Source organism: Pelodiscus sinensis, chromosome 4 (assembly GCF_049634645.1).
Source record: "Pelodiscus sinensis isolate JC-2024 chromosome 4, ASM4963464v1, whole genome shotgun sequence".
NCBI lineage: Eukaryota > Metazoa > Chordata > Testudines > Trionychidae > Pelodiscus > Pelodiscus sinensis.
In genome coordinates, this window is record NC_134714.1 from 90,176,510 (window position 1) to 90,196,816 (window position 20,307).

Below are 20,307 nucleotides of genomic sequence, written 5' to 3' on the forward strand. Positions count from 1 at the left end.
GTAAATAAAAAGCTGCAATAAAATGGTAATGTATCCAGGCATAGAGCTGCACATATTTTAGTTGTTTCACTGTGCTAATTTTTTTAAGTGCTGAATCGAGGCCAGATGCTAAGTAACAATTTGCATTATTTTTACATGTTGGACTGCATACAGACAGAAGCACATGTGCTGACAGTCCACAAATGTGTGCTGCTTAATTCAGTGCAGTTAATAACTTACCAAAGAAGCTGTCTCCTAGGCTAAACTGTGGAGGTTGCATTTATATTGAATGCTGATACTTTAAAAAAAAAATTAAAAAAATTCTTAGGCCACAGATCTACCTTTTAATAAAAAACACGCCTTTTAAAAATAAACATGGAAAACTCACAAAAATCTACCACCTTTCTTAAAATATTTTAGAATCACTGTAATTCTTTCATACTTGATTTGAAAGTTACTTCTGACTGGTGACATACCTTTGCAAATCAAATTGCTGACCAAAGCGGTTTAAGTGACTGGTCCGGATCAATCCATAATTTCCGTGGGAACAGATGAAAAATTATTAGGTTTTTTTTTCAGTTGTGCAATGTGTGTTAGTAGAAAGCAGAAGCCATTAATAACACTAACCTGTTTTCTGTACTATAACTTGTGTTGAAAGCATTTGATAAATTTTCATTATGTCCAGTTTGATCCTAAGTGTAATATGACTGATGTATGTGTGTTATAGTTTGAATGATCTGTTTGATGCTGAAGACTTTTTTCTGGACAGTCTGATTTTTTAAAAATTTTACTAAAAGATATTAAAGTCTTCAGAACATATTCAGCTCTGGTGTTACTTCAATAATACCATGCAATTACACTAAATCCCTGTTTGTTTCATGAAGTTCCAGACATTTGTTTAAAGGTATATGCAGTGACCATTATCCAGGACTAGATTGAAAGGAATTGTGCCCCAGAAACACTCTCTGAAAATCTTTCAGGAGTGCTTCTTTTCCACAAAGGAGAGGGAGCATGCCATGGTAGCCTTTTACTACAGATTGAACCTCTGCAGTCCAGCACTCTCGGGACCTGACCAGAGAATTTGCCAAACCACAAGAAGTCAATATTGGTTAGCAGCATTACCAGCGCTTCCACTGCTTACTAGGCTCTTAGAAGACATGTAGGGTAAATTGGAACTAAATAACAGCACAGAACACTGAGCCAGGTCTGGTGCCTGAAAACAAACTTTATGGGACTATAGGAAACTTGGCCACACCCGTGATAAGTGGACATCCAGCTAACTAAAATTATGCTCATGAGTGTTGCCTGACTGGTGAGTGCCTAGAGAGGTTTAACCTGTAGTGGCAACTTTCTCACCATCTTGCATCCAACTTTCTGCACGGCCAATACATGGGAGTGGATTTGTGTTTTCGTTTGCTGTCCATCCCCTCTCATGCTACTCACACAGCCCTTGCCTTCTTTTACTGTTCATTCTGACCTAAGATCCTGTTCGATCTTATGCAGCCATGTTGCAAGGAGAGCCATTACTCCCCTGCATCGGTGCTAGCCATGATCTAACTCTCTGTTTTTCCTTTGTCATTCCTAAGGCAAAACTCTCATTGACTTGAGTAAGAAGTTGTCTGAGTGGGGGCTGCATTGCAGGATCCACAGAGCTCGATTCATATGAGTTTGAGTGCTGCAAACAGATACTAATGAATGTTGTGGGGGCTGGTTTTAAATACAGGTTACTCCTTTAGTTTTAGGGCCAGATTTTATAATATTTTCATGGGTAGATGATGGAGATTTAGTAGTTTGATTTCCATTGGTTTTAATTACAGTCAAATAGCTGAAGTACCCAGGCTTCTCCTGGGAAACAGATTCTTTAGTGTCCTAGAGATCATCTTTCCAGGTGCTCAGCGTCTCTAATTCCAGCAATGGCTTACATTCTTGTCTCCCTATAAGACTGCACTCCCTTTACAAAACGAACAGACTAGATTTGGATTGGTTTAAAAGTAAAACTTAGTAAAAGTTGCCTCAGTAGTGCTTGACAGCTGTTTAGAAATAGCTTTTTGTATGAAGAGTCCCACTTCCACAGCAAAAATGGAACACCCAAAATGTAGCAAATTGCAGTAAATTTCTGTGTCCACTGTGTAGGACACACGTGCTGCTTCTGTTTTACTCTGCACAAAGTGTAAAATTTCTCCTTGGGAAATAAAAATGTGGTTAGATTTTGATGAAATCACTGCAATTTTGCAGCATATATTCCCAGATTAGAAACCCCAGGGAGAGCTTGCTGACTCCTGTGATAAAGGTTATCTGATTAGTTGCCTCAGTAAATATCAGTACTAATACCAGTGGCATTGATTTGTATAGTCTTAAGAGATTGCACTCTTTTCTCATCATTATAAAGCCCTGATATAGTCCTTGACATTCTCCTGTCAATTTTTAAAAACCAGTTTGATATCAAGCCATTTCACTCAGTTGCCAATGATTGTGATATTCAGCTCAGTTTCAGCAGTTAAAAGTAATATAGAAATTGACAAAGGTCTTTACAATGCTAAGTAGTGACATAAAGGTGACAAGTTGGCAGCAAGTTCACCTGAACTTCTTGATCTTTTGAGTGCAGCAGGAGAAATGGCCAAAGAAGCAGTATTTTTACAATGAAAATGCACCTCATACCGTTCTTAATTCTGTCTGTTAAGTTGGAGTACTAGGAAATCCCTATAGTCTACTTCCTGTATTCAGGCTCCAAATTAGAGCAAATATAATGTAATTATGTTGTAACATTAAAATGCTTCTTAAGGAGCCTGGAGTTTTTGACTAGAATGTATATTTGTGTATATTTGACTGAAGTTTTTGACTACAATGTATATATATTTCTAATTCTCAAGTAAGCTATTCTCAAGTATATATATTTCTAATTCTCAAATTTCTTGGTTAGCCTAGGATCTTATTCTACAACATTTCATTGTGCATTCTTTAACTTATTTGATGTAATTTTAATTTTGTTTTATGAATTTTGTTGCACTTCACTATATCCACATTGCACAGGTTTTACTAGCCACTATCCTATTATTTATTTCTCATTTATTAAACATACTTTTAGAGGATAATTGGCCCATCTCAGTTAATCTTGACAGCATGTTTATATTGGGTATATGCCCATAGGGAAGCTTTAAAGACATAGCAGAGTATATCCAGCAGTACAATACAGTTACAGGATGAGATACAAGTATGCAGTAAATCATGTCGATGTTTAATCTTACAACTGTTTAACTGGCTGAATTTGGCATTTCAAAATATGCCCAGATCTTTTACCTAAACAGAAAGAGTCTGAAGTTTCAATAACAACTGAAATAGAATTATACAAGACTGAGAAACGTTGCCTTAGTTGGTATAAACTTTAGGAATATAAAAAACAAAATAAAACTATATTTAAACAATGTTTTGAAACAACCAGCAAAAGCCAGGAAATTTAGTTGGTGTCCTTAATTTGCACAGTTTAGCAGGATAAAACACCCAAACCTATTAGCTAAGTTTAAACCTAATCTTGAGAACCTTCAAGACAATGGAACTATGCTGATTTATAGCCTTTGAGGATGGGGCCCAGAATTTCCTGACTTTTTTGTTGACTGCTGCAACAATTATTACATATTTCCAGTTTTTAATATTTTTATATAAATTTGCGTGTATTTATTGCTGAGTGAATTGTTTCAGCTGGACAGCCATACAAATATTCCCACACTGCTGCCCAAATGCCAGTGTATTTCTATCTTCACCTGACAGAGATCTCCGTAAGGCAAAAGGGTAGCTCAGTCTGGTTGGTCCATTCAGTCCTCGGACTGGCTTTGAGGCACAGTCTGGACATTTATGCAGTAAAATACCAGAAAAAGTTCATAATGACATCCACGCTGAAACTCTTTTGTGCTTCCAGACTTTTTTCTCCACACCTACTACCACACCTACTACCAGCTAGGTCAGGGAGGAAAAAGGCAGACTCATTGGTCAGTTAGCAAAGATTGAAGAAATCCTGATCTGTCAGAGGGAATGGCTCATTTTTGGGCACTAGGATTAACAGAGCCTATTGGTATGAACGCAAACATTAGCAAAGTGTTCATACAGATACAGATTTCAGATCGACTTAAATGTAAATTCAGTTTTTTAGAATGTGTTGATGTCTCGTAGAAAGAGCCTAAGGCAGAAGTGAGCCTTTTTTGGGCCACTGACCCACAGAAAAATCAGCTGGGCTCCACACACAAGTGAGAAAAAAACAAAACCAAAAGAACTCTCACTGACATGGCCCATAAGTGAGGAGGAAAAAAACCCAAACCCCTCACTGATGTGGCCCACAACTGAGATGCAGACAAAAAGAGAGAGACATTCACCTCACTCATGCAACTCGTGGGGGTGGGAGGGACTCGTTCTCCCCCCTTCCCCCCTCCCCCCCGGCCACATGAATTCTTCTGAGGATCTGGGGCTAGTAGATTCTGTGGGTCCCTCATAGGCTCTGGGATGGACCAAAAAATGGGGGGTTCAGTGTGCAGGAGGAGTCTTGCAGGGAGTAGGGTAGGAATGTGGGGTCTGGATGGGAGGTTGGGTGCAGAAGTGGGGTGGGGGTGCAGGGTCCGGGAGGAAGGGAGGGTGCAGGGTCTGGGCATTCGAGAGAGGTCAGCAGGGGATTAGGGCGCTTACCTGGCACAGCTCCTAGGGAGGAACATGGGTTCTGTGTGGCCCTCTGCTTGCAGGCACTGCTTCCCACCACTCCTATTGGCCACAATTCCTGGCCAATGGGAGCAGTGGGGATGGAGCCTGCAGCTAGTGCTTCCCTGCATTGCCATTTGCCCAGTGAGGAGTGGAGGGACAGTAGTGCATAGAGCTGCTTCTTCCCTCTTCCCTCCCCCCCCAACAGAGCCACCCATGCAAGGGCTTTAGAGTTGACTCCCTGCTGCTTCCCCTCTCGGTTGGGCTAGGGATGTCCCAAATCTCAAGGGCTGGATCAAGGGAAGCCGGGGATTTAGGTTCCCCTCCCTGGCTTAAGGCCCCATGAGACCATGAGATCATCTACTATGATCTGCCTCTTGCAAACCCAAATTTCACCTAAATACTCCTATGCTGAGCCCAATGCCTGCAGTTAAACTAAAGCATGTTAGTCCTCAGGACACTAAACTGTGTGTACTACAGGCAGAGAATAGGAGGGGAGAGAGAGCCTAACTAGGTGTACCAGATAGTTAGGGTTGCCCACCTTCCAGGGCTGTTCTGGCATCGTCAGGAATTAAAGATGAATTCAAAGTTTCATCACATGACAATCTTTAAGAATACGTGCAAATCCAAATTGGTGACCCTTACCAATGTTACGATCACTTTACTATCACTGTGGCATGTTACACAACTTCACTGCTTGGCAAAGTCATTCGGTAACAAGTGTTGTCTCGTTAGTGGTCCGTATGTGCCTGCTCAGTATTATCAGTCTAAATCTTTTCTAGTGCCTGCCATTTCTATACCAGAGTTCTGACGGTAGGGCCCAGATTGGAACACTAAATTTCAAATTATGTAAAGAATCCAAGTGAGGGGATGCAGTCGCAGCCTCTTGGCTGGAGCCCATTAATGCCTTGTGATGGCTTTGTCACCCCAGGCCTTTGGGGATTTATTTTTACAAATTATAGAAACCTTTATAAGAACAAGGAACAGGGGTTGTGTTTGTTTAGGTTTAAATTAAAAACTGTCACGGTCTTTGAAAGGCAGTCCACTTATTTCGTTATTTCATAATAGCATAACTTGTATCCAGATGATAGAGATCCCTCTGGCCTTGTTCTTAGCCAGTCATGTGGAGAGTCTTTTGAGTTTTACTGTAACTAAATAAAAACAAGGAATTCAAATGTCTTAGTCAGTTATGTGACGACAATGAGCAAAGAGTGTTGTCTGGGCTCCAGCTTCCTTCCCTCCCCCACTTCACACTCAGAAACTGCTGAGTCTTAATGAAATAAACCCACAAACAACTGAACTGTTGTTTCATATGCTTCAGCTTAATGTGAACAAAAGAGGACTTTTCAGAAATGCGAGTTTTCTGTCTGACATTTCCACAGATCTTGGACCTAGTTCTCAGAAGTGCTGAGTATTCAAAACTGCAGTTGAAGTTACCAGACAGAGCTTACCTCCTGTGGGGGGAAATAATGCTCCAGATTTCAAGGAATAAATGTGACTTTTTGTTTTATATTATAGTAAATTAAATCCCCCTTTAAATATCTTGATAGAAATCCAGTGAGTAAAAGTGGAAGCGAGTGAGTCTGTCTAGTTCAGTGAAGTGGATTTCTTTTCAGTTAAACAAGATGGGTTTTGTACGCTTCACTACAGGATCAAAGAGCATTTCTCTTTCTGGGAGACTCCGCTTTTAAAGAAAACTGATTGTGCACCGCATGTGGTGGTGGCTGTCCCTGCCACTGGCATAAGCTCAGTGGCTGTCCCAGGGCTGACAATGCATTCTCCCATGTCAGAGGGCCTGCCCAGTGAGACATTATGCTCACTACAGTTCTGCAGTCAGCACATTTACTATTGAAATAGTATCTTTTTTGTTAATAACATTTTGCTAATTTTGACAAAGGCCAAGTGAAGAGCTACTTCATTAAGCAGATCCTTTTCTACATGTTCTCATTAGTTAGGCATGTGGAGAAATTCCAGTGTTATGGTAGATCCCTGACAGAAATATATAAGCCTGAACAATGTAAGCATTGTTTGCTAAGCATTATAAATCTCAGATAAGGCAAAGGTGGCTATCTGGTATGAAGCCTTCTTTGCCGTACTCCTTCAGTACTGCCTTGGAGGAGCATGGTTTGGTAGCTGGACATGGGAAGAACAGGGGCAGCCCATGAGCCTAGGCAAGCTAGGCAGCTGCCTAGGGCGCCGCTGGCCCGGGCGCCCGATGATGACGTTGTGGCCATTGACGGCCGTTCAGGCAGGGGCGCTGCAATCGGCATCCCGCCAAGGGCACCAGCTGCAACAGCCAGCCTCCGGTCGCTCCTGGGGAGGAAACAAGATACACCAAGTCACTCCTCTACGCTGGGAGTGGAGCAACACAACCACCTTCTGCAGCTTTGCCATTACAATAGTGGCCATAGAACAGGTCTATTACCACAGGTCTATTACCACTTCCTCACCTGGACTTCAAGTATGAATTTCTCTCTTCTTTGCATTTATTACACACAATGTAGCTGGTGTCTTAAGCTATGCACTAGACTGAGGATTTATTTTTTGTGAGAACATTTTATTTGTTCCCGGTAGCAGCAAAATCAACATACTTTTATTTGTTTAATGGAAAGATACTATAAAGATCTTGACCTTTTTAACATCATCTGTGTAAGCACTGCTTTTGCTGCTTTCAATGTGACTGCATTTTAGGATGTTTTTTGGTTGAAACAAATGTGGAAGTGCGTGTTTACACTGAGGCTACATCTAGACTGCAGGCGTCTTTCAGAAGAAGCTTTTCTGGAAGAGATCTTGCGAAAAAACTTCTTCCGAAAGAGTGTGTCCACACTGCCAAAGTGCATTGAAAAAGCAATCTGCTTTTTTGAAAGATAGCGTCTATACTGAATGGACGCTAGCTCACATTTAAGCTGTGATAACTATGGATGGAGTGGTCATTGGGTACCTATGCTTTTTCTTCTTTCCTCTTCTTGAGAAAGAACTCCCTGTTCCTTGTCCAACACACGCCTTTTTCTGAAACAGCTCTTTTGAAAAAGGCTTCTTCCTCATAGAAAGAGGTTTACCATTGTCAGAGAAAAACCCTCTGTTCTTTCCATTTTTTTTCCAAAAGAACATGATTACAGTGTGGACGTTAGTGAATTTTTTTCGGAAAAACCGCCGTTTTCCCTAAAAACCTCTGTAGCGTAGACACATCCTTAGCTTGACAAATCCCAGGAAATTGCATTTATTTTCTGTAGCCCCTCTTATAATGTGTACTCTCAAAGACTTCAGTGCGTAATTTAAATCATAAGACTCTAGATTTTCTTTTCTCATCACAAATGGATGGGTTTGCATATGCACTTAAGTCTTTACAGGAGCAGCTGAAATATGATTTACCTATATTATAGTGTATATTGGCATTGGTGCTAGACCACTAACATCTTTTTAACAGAAACATTGGGAATAAAATGGACTTCAGACAACATTTTATCTTTGAAATGAGGAGAGAAATGATTATTTAGCCTAGGCTGAATTTTGGTTTTGAACATATTTTATTTATTGTCAATTTAGTTAATTTGGGCTTCTAAGGAATGAAAACATCTCCCCCACAAATGAACAATAAGGGAATAAATAGATTTATCATAAAACCCATTGAACATTTCATCAGCAAAAGGTCGATGCTCTTTTGAACTAACCTCCCTTGTCACATTAGTGTATTTTATATTCAGGGGCATCTGCTTTTTATTTTTAAGGGAAAAGAACATTTTAATGCTTTTGGAGCAGAACTCAATTGTTTTACTAGTATAAGTGGTTGATTTTAATGAGAATATAAAGTGGCAAGCTGGTTGTAGCAAAGGAGCAGACAATCCTAGATGAGTGGAATTTTCTTATACTAAAGCAATTATTTTTTTTACAGAGCAGATTTAATTCCAATGTTAGCTTTCATTAACTTTGCATTTAACTGAAAACAGTTTGGGAACTCTGTTCTGTTACAGTGAAATCCTATTTATAACGGGTTTGAGTTCAGTATACATAAAATTCCACTGTGCTTGTGCTAGAAGATGAAAAAGTGTTTTCTCTCTCTCTCCATTTGGCTATCTGACTTCAGGAGATATTACACATCTTTTAATAAGAGCACAGTATGAAGTCAGACATTCTGGGGGTATGTCTACACTACCCCGCTAGTTCGAACTAGCGGGGTAATGTATGCATACCGCACTTGCTAATGAAGCCCGGGATTTGAATTTCCCGGGCTTCATTAGCATAAGCGGGGAGCCGCCATTTTTAAATCCCCGCTGCTTCGAACCCCGTGTAGCGCGGCTACACGGGGCTCGAACTAGGTAGTTCGGACTAGGGTGCCTATTCCGAACTACCGGTACACCTCGTTTCACGAGGAGTAACGGTAGTTCGGAATAGGACCCTAATCCGAACTACCTAGTTCGAGCCCCGTGTAGCCGCGCTACACGGGGTTCGAAGCAGCGGGGATTTAAAAATGGTGGCTCCCCGCTTATGCTAATGAAGCCCGGGAAATTCAAATCCCGGGCTTCATTAGCAAGTGCGGTATGCATACATTACCCCGCTAGTTCGAACTAGCGGGGTAGTGTAGACATACCCTTGGACATCAAATGGTTTTTCTTGGAAAGTATCAGATCCAGAAACTAATAACGGTATTATATTGATTTGGTGATGTATTTCCCTCTCTCCCTTCCCATTCGTTGGTGTTCCACTGTTTCACAGCACTATAAACCAAAGTCTGATCTCACTGACACCTGCATAAATCAGGGGTAACTCATCTAAAGTTACTGGAACTGCATTTTATATCATATAAGTAAGAGGAAAATTGGATCCCACATTTAAGTGTGTGCGCTGAGGAAGAGAGAGAGAAGGTTGGGATTGTGTGGGCATTGAAGTGGTAGGATTGTATAGGCAAGAAGAGAAAGATTGAAAGAGGTGGGGAAAAAAAAGAGCGAGACCAGGAACTCCTGAATTCTAAAGTCTAAACTCTGAAGTTCTAGCACCAATGCCAATATACACTATAATATAGGTAAATCAGATTTCAGCTGTTCCCATAAAGCCTTAACTGCATGTGCAAACCCAAACATTTGTGGTGAGAAAAGAAAATCTCGATTCTTATTATTTAAATTACCCACTGAAATCTTGGAGAACACTAGCTCTAATACTGTTCCCCTTGTAGTCTTTTCCAAGTCATTGCATTTCTGTGACAGAGTTTCTCCTTTGTTAAATGGAGACAATAATATCTACGTATCCTTGAATGTAGAAGCCCACTCTTCCAGAATAGTGGTGAGATTATAGTGTGGCAGTAAAGTTGCAGGAAGAGTCAGATAAAGAATGGCTTGGTGGACTAATTTAATCTCAGTGTTTGGCTTCAAAAGCAAGGAAAATTGACATAGATTAGAAACAGACCATTGTTTAGATACCATTTCTTAGTATCCCCATTTGAAATCACTTAAAGTGAATGAAAGCTGATATTAAAACAAACGTAGAGTTAACTGACCTATCTTTAAAAATAATTTATTGACACATCTAAAATTGGTGATCTAATTAGTTTTTTCATTCCCTGTTTTTATAGCAGTGAAATGGCAGCTTTCATGCTATAAGTAAGTTTTACTTTTTGCATACTCTCCATGTGAAATTTTAAAAAGGCAAACAAAAAACAAATGCTGGAGTTTTCTTTACTCACATTTTCAGAGAGCCAGGTTCATTACACATGCTGATCTGCATCTTACTCCATGGTTCCATTGGGTTCCAGTTTTACCTCAGGCACAGCCCTGACCAAGGTAGAGTGGGCCATGGCTTCTAAGGGTAAGCCACTGGCTGGTCATGAGATGCTTTGTTTACCTGAGTGTCCACATGTATGGCTGCTTGAAGCTCCTAGTTGCTGTGGTTCGCATTTTTAGCCAATGGGAGCAGCAGGAAATAGTGGCCCAGCTGGCACCGATTCCTGCAGTTCCTATTGGCCAGTAACACTATACCGCAGTAACTGGGGGCTGTGAGTGGCCATGCCAGCAGATGCTCAGGTAAAAAAGCATCATGCAGTTGACTAATGGCTTATCCTTACAAGCCGCAGCACAAAGTTTGAAAACCCCCACTTTAGCCTGAAACTCTACACTTTTATTAAACAGCCCCTTAGCCTGAATCCACATCAGCTGGGACAGGCCAGCCATCAGTGTCTAACTAGAGTGCAGACATAATCTTACAATGCACCCTTCTTTAGGCAGTATGTTTAGGGTTGCCAGATAGTTTCACAAAAAAATACTCAACATGGCGGGGAAAAAATTGGTTGAGAAACAAAAAAACGGGGAACCAAAGTTATTGAGCAAAAAAAAAAAAAAATTCACCAAAAAAAAGAGTCACGGCACCTTTAAATCACCACGCTTCCGGGGAAGAATGTCCCAAGCAGCAATGAAGGGCTCTGGCAGCAAGGAGCTGATAGTCTTTCTCCACTGCAGCTCTTCCATCTCTTCCCACACCAGAGTCTTTCACTGACGTGATGCACCGCAATGTGGGTGAGGTGTGCTTTGCATCACGGAGTGTAGCAACATATGTGTGCTCCCCAGCTCTATCAGAGGCATGTAGCGTAGATGTAGACTTACAGACGTAATTCAGGCACAATTCTTAACCTGCTTCCTCCTTGCTATGGGCAGCAGGGGATTTGGGGGGGGGGGGGTAGGGAGAAGCAGCAGTAAAAAAAAACAACACCAAGTTAGTAGCACTCTTAACCAGGAGTGGCCCTAGGTAAGCTGCCGGCAACTGGCGCCCTAGGCGAAATGCGCGATCGGCTCGTGATCAGCGCCCCTGCCTCCAAAGCCCTCAACGACCATATATCTTGGTGCCCTAGGCGACTGCCTAGGTCGCCTGTATTGATGGGGTGCCACTGCTCTTAACCAAGTTACTGCAAGAAACATGGAGGGAGAAGCAGTGGTGCCACAGTCTTTTGAAAAATGGGGAGAGGGGACAGTATTGCTGACTGATCTTCAAGCAGCTCCTGTATTCCTTGACCCCTTCTCCCTTAATTGCACACAGTCCTCCTTTTCTCTCCCTCTCCTACATCACCTGATGCATTTCCCCCACGCTCCCTAATCCTTATGATTGAGCATGGAGTGCTCCTGAGCTCAGGCAGAAAGTGGCACTTCAAGCGCCACCTGCCAAAACAGGGTTTGGAACAGTTAGGATTCGATTCTGCTATGACAACAGAGTAAATGAGGTGTAACTGTACTGAAGGCAATGGAGTTGCACTAGTTAAACCTGTGGTAAATGTGGTCATAATCAAATCCCTGAATGCTGAGGTGATTATTGCCCTTATCGAACTGAGGAGAGCTTTCCAGAGGAAAAGGCTAGAAAGACCAGCTATTCTAGTAGTTGCTAGTTAATAATAACAGAGCTCTGAAAATCTTCCCATTTCAGTAATGACATCTCTTCCTTAAAAAAAAATATCATTAATTCCTGTTATTCCATTTAGTACATAACAATGTGAAATGACTGTGAGCTTATTATAAAGGGATCTCCCAACAACCCTAGAAACTCAGATCTCTACTAAGTCGTGAAGACTTACGTGCTTTAAATCTTCGGGAGGTCTGGTTTGGATCATAAGAGTGAGGTTAACAAAGCTATATCTTCAGTGAGCAGCTGAAAGTGAAGTAAAACAGCCCTGTGTGGTTGCTGTGGTTCATGATTTACAGAACTGAATTCACAGCGCTGCTCCTGCTGCTGCAAACATACGTTCTTAACTGCTGTTTATTTTTAAATTAAAAAAAAGCAGCTCTATATTCAGTTTACTTTATTGCTAGAGGGCAGGGAAATATAGGTAAAAGCCGTTAATCCCCAGCAGGCTGCTGGGCAGCCGAACAGTTAGAGATGACAAAAGTTAATTGGAAACATGAGCCGTTTAACAGAAAACATATTTGTGATAATTGAGAGAGTAACGTCTCCAGAAGGGAAGGTTTGGAAAGAGAAACTTTAGAAGAGGAGAAGTGGCTACTGATAGGTGAGTAAGCAAGTCTGATTTTCAAGCTCTCTTTAGGTGCTGAACTTATTACTTAAGAAAAGCAAGTAACATTAAAAAACTAAGTAAATAAAAGATTTGTGCTCACTGAATAACGATTTGCAGTTACTTACACTAGATCTTCTTACAGCTGGATGCAGTTATTGAATAAAAATGTATCACTTAGGTTGATTCCAAGAATAAAGATACAGTTAGCTTTATTTTTGCAGAATGGGTTTGTCTCTGTTTTAATGGATATCAGAATTTGAAACTATCCTCAACTGGAAATAACTTCAGTGGGGTTTTCTCTCCATGCAGTTTTTCTGATAAATGAATTTGAACAGTAAGGATTTTTCTAAAAGCACAGGGAAAATCTTGGTTACATAATAATGCACATACACTTGCTAATGAAGATGCAGTGTAGATCTACAGAATATGCTGAAACACAGTTGGCTTTTGCATATTTAACTTCCTTTATGTGACCGTAAAATTGTGAATAAATTTAAATTACCACAGTGAGAGTTGGCCAATGTATTGAGGGAGGGAATCAGAAGTCTAGCTTTGTTTAGTGACACTGCTGTAGTTTGTAATATTGGGAATTCTGTTTTTCCCCCCTACTAATAGTGGTATAAAGTGCCAGCCCTTTTACTGGCTGATTGCATTAATCAGAGCTGGTTTAATATCTGGTACTAATGTTCTTGTTTTTTATTGCCAGAGCCAGCAGACAGTACAGCCTCACAGTCCACAGGAATGAATGAAAATGTACCATCTTCAGTTCAAAGCAGCAGCAGTTCAAATGCTGTTGGTTGCAATAACTCATCAGCCATACCCCAGCCCAGCTCTGCCATTAAACCTTGGCGCAGCAAGTCCCTTAGTGTGAAGCACACAGCTACGTCTTCCATGTTATCTGTTAAGCAACCAATGCCAGAGTCTCCAAAACCACCGTTGGAAATGGTCAAAGCAACTCCCAATGGTCAAAAATCCATGCTTGAGAAATTAAAACTTTTCAATAGCAAAGGAGGCTCCAAAGCAGCAGGAGGAACATCCCTTGATTGCTCAGGGTCTCGGGACACTAGCTGTGAAAGATTAGAGACACTTCCTAGCTTTGAGGAAAGTGAAGAGATAGATGCTGCGCATCGGAATATGAACCACCCAGGACCAACATCCAGTAGCCCCAAAATTGCACTTAAGGGAATTGCACAAAGAACTTTCAGCCGGGCACTGACTAATAAGAAAAGTTCCCCAAAGGGCAGTGAGAAAGAGAAGCAGAAAGAGAAGGAAAAGGATAAAAGCAAAGACATTGCAAAAAGAATATCCATAACCGAGAAACAGGAGATGAAAGAGGAGCCAAAAGAAGAACAGACAGCACCAGCTACAACAGAGATGCCAAAAAAGTCCTCCAAAATTGCAAGCTTTATCCCGAAAGGAGGAAAGTTGAATAGTGCCAAGAAGGAAGCCTCCGCACCTTCACACAGTGGAATACCAAAACCAGGAATGAAAAACACCACAGGGAAATCCCCAAGTGCCCCAACTTCTGCAAAGGAAGGTGAGAGAAGCCGCAGTGGGAAACCTGGCTCAGGGCTCTCTCATCAGAAGACCCAACTAGACAGCAGGAATTCCAGTTCCACTTCAAGTTTAGCCTCCTCAGAAGGAAAAGGGATAGGAGGGGTGTCTGCTCTTAACAGTAGCAACAGCACCCAAGCTGTCAATGGGCCAGTTAGTACCACACAGACTACAGGAAGCAATACTGTCAGTGTTCAGCTACCTCATCCACAACAGCAATACAACCACCCGAACACTGCCACAGTAGCGCCTTTCATGTACAGGTAGGGTTAACTCTTCAAGCATGATGTTTTGAACCTGCAGTTTATCCATTTGTGTTATGGTTACTTGGAAGCAGGGGGAGAAAAATTGAACAGCAGCTGCACTGGTGCTTACACTTCCTTTAAAAAGTTGACATGATTTATCAAATTACTGTTAAAAACCATCAGTCATAGCTGAGAATAATTATAGCTCCAAACAGTTTAAAAATATAATCTCAGGTACCATGTTTGCTTAAAGCTGGCTTAACAGTACTAGCCTCTTAATAGTATGTCTACAGTGTGTGTACTTGAGATGTAATATTTATATGATTCAGCTGCGGTAGGCTTTGGGTACAGTTGTGGTATAAGACTGGGAGCTCCTATAGACATTGTGCCTCAGACAGGCATGATGTCTGTAAGACTCTGTCTAAAACTTCCAGCTGCTGGGGACACCACTTCCGTTCATTGATGTGTGCAGTGTTCCGAGTCCTAATGCAGATAGTCAAGCCTCTGCTTCAGTCATTTTTAATGTTGTGTTGGTCAGACTGCTTTTAATATGTCATAGTGTTAAATAAGATGGCAGTAGTTGGTGACCCACCTATACCAGCACTCCTGATCTTACTATCAGTAGTGAAGGTAGCTCAGTGTTTGCAATGCTAAAATATCTTTAGAAAATGTGCTTAGTGTAGAGAAGGCTACAAGTGAAGGAAGAGCGTGACTGAAGTTCAATCCTTCATTAGGATCCAAGCATTCACTCGCCAATGAGAGGGTTTTGCTCTGTAACTAGGCATGGAGTCAGAGGAGTCGACCTTAGCCCTGCTCCCTATATAGGCCTCATGGGCAGCAGTGAAGACAGGTGAAGCCCTGCCCCTTCCATCCAAAGCCACGCCCCTTCCACCCAAAGCCACATCCCTTCCCCCGAGACTATACCCCTTCACAACCTCCCCCCAGCCAAGCCCCGCCAACCCCTGCTGAGGGGTGGGACTGCCACATGGCGTGGCCGCAACCTTCCTCGGCCACAGGGGAGCCAGGCTGCCAGGTAGCACGGTCCCAGCCGTCCCCAACCATTGAGCTGCTTCGCAACGTAGCCCCAGCCCCTTCCAGGTGACTGAACTGCATAGGCAGTTTTGGGAAGGCAATGCTTTCCCTTGCCTCCATTACCCGCCACCCGTGATGGGCCTTTAGCAAAGGTGCATGGAAAAGTCCTTGCACTCAGGGAAGAAAAAGGGGAGCTCAGCTGTTACGTTCCCTTCTCTTGAGCACCTAAACATTGCTGGGCAGTCAGACCAATACTGGGATTTTTTTTTTTTTGCATTGTCCAGAATATTTATAAAAAGCTGTGCAAGCTTTCTGCAGTGTCAGCACTTGAGAATATACCACCTGTGAATGGTTCACTTGACTAAAATACATATTAATATGACATTCTTTTGGGTGCCACAATTAAAATACATATACATCTGTGTAATTTCTGGATGCATGCTGCTTTCAAAATCCACTACTTTCAAATCACCGCTATCGCGTTTGCTTGATGGCAGGCTGGACCAGGCCTGCTGTTTGTTTATAAACCCATTAGGGATGCAACGCTCTGTTTTGAGCTAGAGTGCGCCAATGCAATTCTTACCATTATAATGCTGTGGATAAAGATTTAAAAGACCTCTGTGTTAGAGCTTGTTCCCCAACATAGGACATAAGTTAAACTGATTTGCCTAGTAGCCAAAAGGGCAAGTAGTGCTCATATATGTGTATATGCACGCACGCACACACACACACACACACACACACACACACACACACACACACACACACACACACACACACACACACACACACACACACACACACACTTGAAAAAGTGGATATAAAAATAAGAAAACATTTTGACCTGGCCTCTTAAATACTCTCCCACTAGCTATGATCAGCTCTCAGTTGTTAAATATTTTACCCCCATGAACATGCAAGGGTGAATTCATTAGGCATTGGATTGTTGTGTGTTTATGACTATAATCCTGATGAAAAAGTTAAAATAAAATGCACTGCAATAACTGAGTTGGAGCTGATCTCCATTCAATGTTTTCAATACCAGTATCAGTGGAAGCCTGAAGCTAGCTGAGCTGCTAACATATAATTTTTATATCTCTAATAACCGATTGGTGGTCTCAAGGTAATGTTTATTTGACCTTTTGAAAGAATGCAAAACAAATTGCACAATTCTGCCCGAAAAACTGCTGCAGACTTGAAAAAATATCATATTTACTAACCCAGCCAGAATCAAAGTGAAAGGTCAAAATGTATCATATTGTTTTCTTGAAAAATGAAGAGGACTAGTAAATCCGTGCTTAATAAAAAGGGATCCAATCACTAATACTGAGTAACAGTTTAGAAGGTTGAAGGATATAATTTGTAGCACCATTTCAAAGTTTCTGTTCCAAACTTTAAACTCTTCCAATTATATATTAACACAGTGTCACTCTAGCATCTACCTGTACTAGGAGCTGTGTGGATGCAGAACAAAATGATGGTCTTTTCTCCAAAGAGCCATTATGGGCTAAAGACAGCTATAGGGGACATCCCAAGGAGCTAGTGTATCTTCTTGATCTTGGGGCCCTGCCTGCCACAGTGGGATGTCAAGATGAGGGTTTGAATCTGGCACATCAGGATGGTAACGTGATTCTCTGCTGACTGAACTCTAAAGATCCAGTTCTGTTAGCAAAGTCTATATTAGTTAGGCTCATCAATTTGTATCTGTGACCCAGAGAGCATTAGAAGTGGACACTGGAGGTGCATCTACACAGCAGAGCTTTACTTGAAATAAGCTACACAAATTGAGCTACGTCAATTGCATAGCTTATTTTGAAATTGGGAGCATCTACACAGCACTTATTTCGAAATAAGAACTCTTCCTCTGACTTCCCTTACTCTCATACAATGAGGGTTACAGGTGTCTGAGTAAGAAGTCTTCCAGCTTGACAGTATTTCGGCATTATTTTGAAATAACCGCCTGCTGTGTGAACGCGGACTAAGTTATTTCAAAATAATGTTGCTGTATAGACATACCCTGAGATGTTATAAGAGCATCCTCAGATTTTTTCTAAACTATCTCAGTATGCTATAGCATTAAGGGGCATGTTATCTAGGTAGAGGAGAGGAGGAACAATCTAGCCATTTCCTTCCCCTGTCCACAACCCTTACTTAAGGAGCTATGACAGAGGGTTGTTGTAAATATGCCTATTCTGATTTTTTAACTGTAAATAGAGAAATGATTACATCCTTTTGTATGTTTCCACATGCTTAGCCTTTTAGCTGAGATAAAGAATGTTATCAGTGAAATACCTTCTGTGTCCTCTTATCTAGAAACTCTTTCTTATATGTAAAGGAAGATACACTTCTATCTGCCTTGATCCAAAGATCCAAAACACAGTGTAACCAATAAAATGAAGCGATCTCAGATTTGTACTCATACAGAACTGAAAAGCAGATTCTGAAAAACACCTTCCACTGAATAATATCATGTCCCAAGTTCTGTTTGCATGCAATGGTTATTGTTTTATTTTACCTATGTGTTTCTTTTAAAAGAAGATCTGGTGACATTGCTAGTCCACAAAAAGAACTCTGCACAAGTGTGAAGAACTGTCACATACATATTCTATTGTTAACAAAGATCAGAGTTTCAGCCCATTATGGGAATGTCTATACAGCCGAGCTAAAGTCAAATTAAGCTGTGCAACTTGAGCCATGTCAATTATGTAGCTGAAGTCGAAATAGCTTATTTCGCTGTCTACACTGTAGGAAGTCAAAGGAAGAACACTCTTCCTTCGACTTGCCTTACTCCTCGTAAAATGAGGATTACAGGAATTGGAGTAAGAAGTCCTCCTGCTCAATATTATTTCGAAATAACTGCTTGCAGTGTAGACTTGCTCTTTGTCATTTCACAACATCAGTTATTCCGAAATAACACTGCTGTGTAGACATAGCCTATGTGCTGCTGAAAATTTAGCTGAAAAGCTGAGTGTCTTAGTGTGTGTGTGATGGTGGGGGATGACTGTGAAGTCTACATTTTGAGTATGAATATTTCATTTTTTTACAGTTCAGTGCTTGTTTCCGTTTCTAGGACATAGCTCAACATGGGACTAATGAATTATGTAAAGTCAGTCTGTTAGTGTATTCTAGAGAAAAGGACACAGCGGATGATGGCGGGTGCAGTTTTATCAATGTTACACTTGATATATTTTTGGTGGTGAGTGACTGCTTATCTCTATTTGTGTTGCCTTTAAGATCACAGACAGACAATGAAGGAAATGTGACAGCTGAGTCCAGCACGGGAGGGGTGAGCATGGATACTGTTCTTTACACTAAAACTGGACAGCCTGGTCTCGAAGACCTTTCAGGTAGGTCCTGGAAGATGTCTAGCTAACTGATGTGTGAACTGTATATAATGTGAGAGTGGGCTAACTGAAGTTTGTTTCCCCTCTCTTTATGGGGGAAATGTATGTGGTTATTCCTAGTACCATGTTTTTGATGAGTTCTAATATTTGGTCTTTCAGAAACCGGGTAAGGAACAGAATTTTGGACACCAGGGGCTCAACTTTGTCACATTCAGGATGAATAATTTGAGAAGTACTGTGCTTTAGATTCAAGCCACATTTGCATTTCCCATATTTAAAATGATAGGTTAACAAACTATCTTTTTGTTTTGAAAGTTTGAATTCTGACAATTGCTCATTCATAAAACTAGTCGTAACATTTGTAGAAGAAAGGAGAGTAGCTTTCTACAGCACTCATCAATTTGATGACTAAATTATTGGGGATACTTCTATAGCTCAGTGAGAATTATAAAACCAATTTTAACTTATTACATCTATTGAATAAATGTGTGCTGAATCTGATTAGGATTAAGATGCTGTGGGTTGTAAAGTAATTCATGTGTTTGTGCATATTCTAAAATTCCCAACACTGCGAGGAATAGTTAATAGTGAACAATACATGTTCAATAAGTGAATTTTAGCAACAACATTGCAGTACAAATGTGAGTTGTGCTAGTAAGTCTTTGATATCTCATCCCTCATTCTGTTATTTTTAGAAAACTGTGTGTTTTTGTTTAAAAGCTAAATCTATGTTTAATATATGTCAAAATTGTGATATCGCTGTAGAGTTCTTTATTTAGTTTGTGCATTCTCCAGTTTGATGTGATCTTTTAAACTGTGAGCTTGGGAGATCATGTGGCTGAAAGTTTAACAAATGGATTAATTTCATATTTCATCATATATTCTACCTTTGCCACGTTTACACCTGCATGCATGCATGCGCACCACAGAACCAAGAGGAAGAATCAGTGGTGGAGAGGAGAGCTGCAGAAGTGCACGTATGCACATATCTGCATCTATAATTTATACATAAATGCATTAAATATTAAACAAACAAATGGAATTAGAGATACTGTCTTTGAGAACATTCCTGCAGTTGTACAAAAATATGGAAGGTAGCACATTGCTTGTTGAAATAGGGGGAAAAAGCATTTGGGTTCCTGAGTTTTCTCAAATAGTTCCTTCCTTCCTTCCTTCCTTCCTTCCTTCCTTCCTTCCTTCCTTCCTTCCTTCCTTCCTTCCTTCCTATCTTTTACTCATTTATAAAATGGGAATAATACCTTGCTTACAGAGCGGCTACGTCTACACTGGCCCCTTTTCCGGAAGGGGCATGTTAATTTCAGCTATCGTAGTAGGGAAATCCGCGGGGGATTTAAATATCCCCCACGGCATTTAAATAAAAATGTCCGCCGCTTTTTTCCGGCTTTTAGAAAAGAGCGTCTACACTGGCCCCGATCCTCCGGAAAAAGCGCCCTTTTCCGGAGGCTCTTATTCCTACTTCAAAGTA

General features: G+C 41.0%; 1 protein-coding gene and 1 long non-coding RNA gene across 13 annotated transcripts in view; one reads left to right on the plus strand and one right to left on the minus strand.

The window, feature by feature from the left end:
* Window positions 1-20,307, plus strand: part of NAV2 (neuron navigator 2) — a 696,386-nt gene that overhangs the window by 523,738 nt on the left and 152,341 nt on the right. For 11 of the 12 annotated variants that reach the window (XM_075927729.1, XM_075927722.1, XM_075927724.1 and 8 more), the window contains 2 exons: window positions 13,353-14,463; window positions 18,712-18,824. In XM_075927729.1, coding sequence (XP_075783844.1) covers window positions 13,353-14,463; window positions 18,712-18,824 — 1,224 coding nt within the window. Of the gene's footprint in view, window positions 1-12,480; window positions 12,641-13,352; window positions 14,464-18,711; window positions 18,825-20,307 lie in introns of those variants that run through there. The other variant, XM_075927734.1, reaches the window with a different exon arrangement.
* Window positions 5,885-12,332, minus strand: LOC142829172 (uncharacterized). Its single transcript, XR_012903560.1, has 3 exons — window positions 12,209-12,332; window positions 11,016-11,290; window positions 5,885-6,972 (listed from the first exon to the last, which is right to left on the minus strand). It is a non-coding gene; the product is annotated as an uncharacterized LOC142829172 (long non-coding RNA).